This window comes from Myotis davidii, unplaced genomic scaffold, assembly GCF_000327345.1.
Source record: "Myotis davidii unplaced genomic scaffold, ASM32734v1 scaffold458, whole genome shotgun sequence".
In the NCBI taxonomy this organism is placed as follows: domain Eukaryota; kingdom Metazoa; phylum Chordata; class Mammalia; order Chiroptera; family Vespertilionidae; genus Myotis; species Myotis davidii.
The window spans coordinates 3,357,872-3,362,733 of record NW_006289819.1 but is presented as its reverse complement, the minus strand read 5'-3'; the positions used below and the strand labels follow the sequence as shown (position 1 = coordinate 3,362,733).

The 4,862-nt window shown below is 50.4% G+C and overlaps 1 protein-coding gene across 1 annotated transcript; it reads right to left on the bottom strand.

Annotated features, from left to right (window-relative positions):
- Positions 1–1,852: 1,852 nt before the first annotated feature.
- On the bottom strand, positions 1,853–3,574 carry KLF17 (Kruppel-like factor 17). The gene is made up of 2 exons (XM_015563206.1): positions 2,746–3,574; positions 1,853–2,410 (listed from the first exon to the last, which is right to left on the bottom strand). The coding sequence occupies exons 1-2, from the start codon at positions 3,554–3,556 to the stop codon at positions 2,166–2,168; spliced, it is 1,056 nt and encodes a 351-aa protein (XP_015418692.1). The 5' UTR covers positions 3,557–3,574; the 3' UTR covers positions 1,853–2,165.
- Positions 3,575–4,862: the final 1,288 nt, after the last annotated feature.

Sequence of the window (4,862 nt, the reverse complement as noted above, 5' to 3'; positions counted from 1 at the left end):
GTTCCCACCCCACCCTCAGCCCTCACTCCTCACCCACTGTCCTCATCCATAGGTGCATGATTTTTGTCCAGTCTCTTCCCGAATCTCCCACCCCCCTTTTCCCCCCAAGAATAGTCAGTCCATTCCCTTTCTATGTCCTTGATTCTATTATGATCACCAGATTATTTATTCACTTGATTCTTAGATTCCCAGTCCTTGTGGCCAGTAATTGGGTCACAAATGAGCACCCTCTTGTCCCTACTTAAAAAAAAAACATCATATCCACTTGGAATTTGGGTGGAGGACACCTGGAGGCCAGGCCCAGGTACACTGGGGCCGTAAGAACAGACCAAGGTGGCCATGCAGAATAGAGTTAAGGTGGGGGGAGAGGGCAGGCATAGCTAAGGCTCGGGACTTCCCCAGCTGCCCAGAGTAAGTTCGAGCACGCAGAGATTCAGCTCTTCGCCTTGGCAGCACTTTCAGAATTGTTGTCTGTTATCTTTCTGCCCTACAGCAGGCACCATCATGTTCTGAGTTCTTAGTGTCCAGCACTAAGCGTGACCAGGGTAGACATCCAGGATATGGCAAGTCTGGATAAGCCCCATGAGCTCTTCAGGTCTGGCCCTGGCACCTCCTCGAGAAGTCTTCCTCCCTGAAACACTGTTGTTTCCATGCCATCCACCATGAGTCCCCACAGCTCTGAATTGCAGACTTAAAAATAGTTGCTGAGCCTGGCCAGTGTGGCTCAGTGGGCCGAGCATGGTCCTGTGGGTTCACCATTCCATTGTCAGGGCACATATGCCTTTCCGACCTTCCCTTTAGGTGCTCCTCCTCTCCATGGTCACTGCACCTACCTAGGTGGACCTCTCAGCCCCTAGACCAAATGGTTCCTGGACTAAAGGAACCAGTCCTGATCCATCTCACTGTGGCATCACCTAGCAGGGCTTGGCATCCGACTAAGCACAGGCAACATCCATCGCAGGCATCATGGTTAAGAGGAGTACCTCTGGAGTAGACAGATCCTGGTTGGGATCCCAGCTCTGTCACTTGAGAGCTCACTTGAGACCTTGGGTAAATTCCTCTCAGTTACTTTGCTGGTCAGAAAAGTGGGTGGCTGAGAAGTCCAGAAATGAGGTTCGAACTACCTGATTGTCAGGATAGCCATTATACACTCAACCCAGGGGGAGGAGCAGCTCTGTAAGGAGGAGGCGAAGTTACAGTGGGTGTGGTCTTCTCTGCACCTATCTAATGTCCTCTACCCCCAAATCACCTAGAAAAGAGCCTAAAACAAGAATGAAGTACTAATACTTTATTTGGATGGTGTACACCCAAGGCACTGAGAGGGAGAAAAGCAAGGCGGGGGAGAAGGGAGGCAAGGCAAGGCGCCAGCGGGTGGGTCCTGCTTCAGCACAAGCCCTGAAGCACAGCGGGTGTGCTCACCGGCTGCCTGGGACATCTCCCCACTGGCTGGACTGTTCGGAGAAACAGTGTCTTGCAGCAATTCGGGGAAGGGAGGAAAGAAGAGGGAATTTCTCTGCCTTGGTCTCTCCCAACTCCCATTAGTCAAATGTTACCCAAGAGAAGGATTAACTCCCCCAGGCTTCTGTGCCCTGTGGTGGGGTATTCCATCCAAGTCTGGAGGTAGTGGGAGAAGACAAACTCTGGGCATGTGGCTGGTGAGCTCTGGACAGAATCTGAGTCAAGACATAAGATGTGTCCCAAACGGTCCACTAGTATTTTTTTCACTTACTAGAAGACCTTGGCCAAGGTCTCATGGCTAGTAAGCGGCATATTCAGGATTTGAACATAGCCTGGCTCTGGAAACTGTGGAAGACCAAGATAAGAACCTTGTTGTTTTTTTTATAGCAGGCAAAGGAGAGTCATTGAAGAGTTTCAAGTTGGGGAGTGACATAAAGAGCTTTTTAATAAAGCTCCCAATCTCTATTTTACTTCATCTTTCCATGTAGCTAAGCTCAGCAACAGTAGGTGGCCCCCAAGAGGTAAGAGCATCCAAGACAGTTTTTGAAGAGTCCCTCATGGGGTCCAGCTCATATGGGCTTCACTCAACACTGCCTCACAATCTTTCTCAGTCTGCAAATAAGCCTGTACCTACTAAGAAGATTAGCTGGTCAGAGGGAAGCAGGATCTGAGTGGAGAAGCCAAAATGAAGGGAAGAGGAGGTTGACCTAAAGATCAGGAGCAGGAGGACCAGCTCTCTCTTCATCGTTGGCCTGTGGATTGGGGGATCCTGGCACCCGCAGGTGAGTCCTTTGGTGTTGCTTGAGATGGTCAGATCTCATGAACTCTCGGCCGCACCGATCACATCTGTGTGGCCGGTATCTGGTGTGTATCCGCATATGTCGTCCAAGCTCATCGGAACGGAAGAAAGACCACGTACAACCTTCCCACTGACATTTATAGGGCCTCTCACCTGGGAAGGGAAAGTGACAAGGGAGAGAAGGAATTAAGTAGAGGAATTTAGGCCAGCAGGTGGGAAGGAAGGGGTCTGACTCTATGAGGCAGAGCATTCATGGTTGAGGACTCAATAGGAAAAAACAGGAAAACAGTGAAGAGGCAACACGATCAGCAGTCCCCATCATCTTGATACAGTCATACTGGACTGTGGGAAAGCAAGTTGGTGAGGACAGTATAGCTTGGTCCCAAAAGTGAAGGATGACAGGCTAATCACCAACCATTACAAACCAGTGGTCCAGCAAAGCCCAGAGACTCCTCCCTCCCACCCCACCTGTCTGACACCTCACTCACCCGTGTGTTTGCGTTGGTGACTCAGGAGGTGGGAGCGCTTGGTGTAAGCTTTCCCACAGTTCTCATACTGGCAGCAGTAAGGCCTTGCAACCTGGGATCTGCTCCTGTAAGCCCTTTCTGAGGCCCCACAATTCTGCTCTGCTCTTTGTGGCACAGGTATAGGCTGCTCGGGTAGGAAGGGGCCTTCCTGGGAGGCTGGCTGGCTAACAAAAGAGTCCTGGGATTCTAAAGTCAGCAATGACGGGGAGCCATCTGGGGGCATTCCACCATTGTGGGGATCTCTAGGGGGTAACATCTGAGCCAAAGAGGGGAACCCAGCCTGGCCCCCAGCAGAAGGCATAGTGGCAGGCAATAACATTTTAGGTGTTAAAGAGTCGCTATTAGAAAGTACTGTAGGGTGGTCAGAATAATGCATTGTTGGTGTCCTGATGTGGGGCATTGCGACTGGTGGCCCATTGGGGGGCATGCTCAGATTCCCACTGAAGTTCATGGCCATCCCTGGAATATTGGGCTCTCCAAAGGACATCATCTGGGACCTGTTGAAAATCATCATTCCTGGTTGATAGGGAGACATTGTCTGACAGTAAATCATTTGGGAAGGAGGGAGAGTCACTTGGGGGCAATAGTTCACACTACACTCAGGCAACAACACACTGAACTGTGGCCCCATTTCATCTGCATTCTGCCTGGGCTCCTGAGCAGAAGCCAAGGGCATCCTCTCCAGCTGTGGACTCTGAAGGACGTGCTGAATGCCTGATGAGTCCTGGTTCCAAGAGGTGTGCACTCCACTGCTTTCAGGCGATGGGGACATATCTGAGATGCACTTCGACTTCTCAATATCCTTGGAGAGAGAGGGAGAGAGTCAGATGAGGTGAATCCTAGCTCCCATTCCAGTTCCACATGTCCCTCCCAGCTCCTGACCACACCCAGACCCAGGCCCCCATCATCTCTAGTCAGGATTATCCTACCTCCAGGCCATTCTCCAGTCTAGGTTTTTCTTTTATTTTTTATAATCCTCTCCTATGTTATGTTATTTGTTTTGTTTTTTATTGACTTCAGAGAGAGAGGAAGGGAGAGAGAGAGAGACAGACAGAACATCGATGTGAGAAAGAGACATTGATGGGTTGCCGGAACCGAGGATCAAATCCTCAACCATTTGGTGCACAGGAGGACACGCTAACTAACAGACACCTGGCCAGGGCTCCAGCTTGGGCTTTTCTAAGATTCAGGTCTGGCTGATAGGATGGTGGAAGCTTAGGTGTGACTTATGCCACTTCTCCTCCTTGGTATGCTTTTGTTTATTATTATTGTAAGAAATAACAAAGACAGCAAATAAAATATTCCACAAACTACACCTGCAACAGAACTCTGAGAAAACCCTCAAGCTCCAGATTACATGTAAGTGTGAGGATGAAAGAACATACCAAACCAGCAGGATGGGTGCAGAAAGCCACAAAGGTAAGAATAGAGGCTTCAGCCCTAGCCAGTTTGACTCAGTGGATAGAGATTCAGCCTGTGGACTGAAGGGTCCTGGGTTCAATTCCAGGCAAAGGCACATGCAGGCTCAATTCCTAGTAGGGGGCATGCAGGAGGCAGCCGGTCAATGATTCTTTCTCATCATTGATGTTTCTAGCTCTCTCTCCCTCTTCTTTCCTCTCTGAAATCAATAAAAATATATTTTAAACATAGCCTATCTAATGAAATAGTAATATGCAAATTAACCATCACTCCATCACAAAGATGGCAGTGGCCACGGAGCTGGAGCGAGCAGGAGGCTTGGGTTGCCCTGGTGATGGAGGAAGCCAAGCTTCCCACCTGCCCTGGCTAGACCTGAGCTCTGCTCAAGGCTACAAAGTTTCAATTATAGAAGATAAATAAATCCCAGATACCTGCTTCCAGCCCACGGGTGTGGCCAGCCTGAAAACGGCTTTCAGCCCCTCAGCCAGGCTGGCCACACCCCCATGAGGAGAGGGTCACAGCTGGGGTCTGGGCCAGCCTGCAAACAACCATCAGCCCCTCACCCAGGCTGGCCAGGCACCCCAAAGGGACCCCTACCCTGATCCAGGACACCCTCCAGGGAAAACCAGCCGGCCCCCACCCATGCACCAGGCCTCTAT

What these genes read in the sequence shown, in the direction of transcription:
- KLF17 (XM_015563206.1), bottom strand. Translation starts at nt 3,556, where the DNA reads ATGTCCCCATCGCCTGAAAGCAGTGGAGTGCACACCTCTTGGAACCAG. An exon ending in TCACCAACGCAAACACACGG is followed by an intron (nt 2,411 to 2,745) that starts GTGAGTGAGGTG and finishes TTCCCTTCCCAG; the next exon opens with GTGAGAGGCCCTATAAATGT.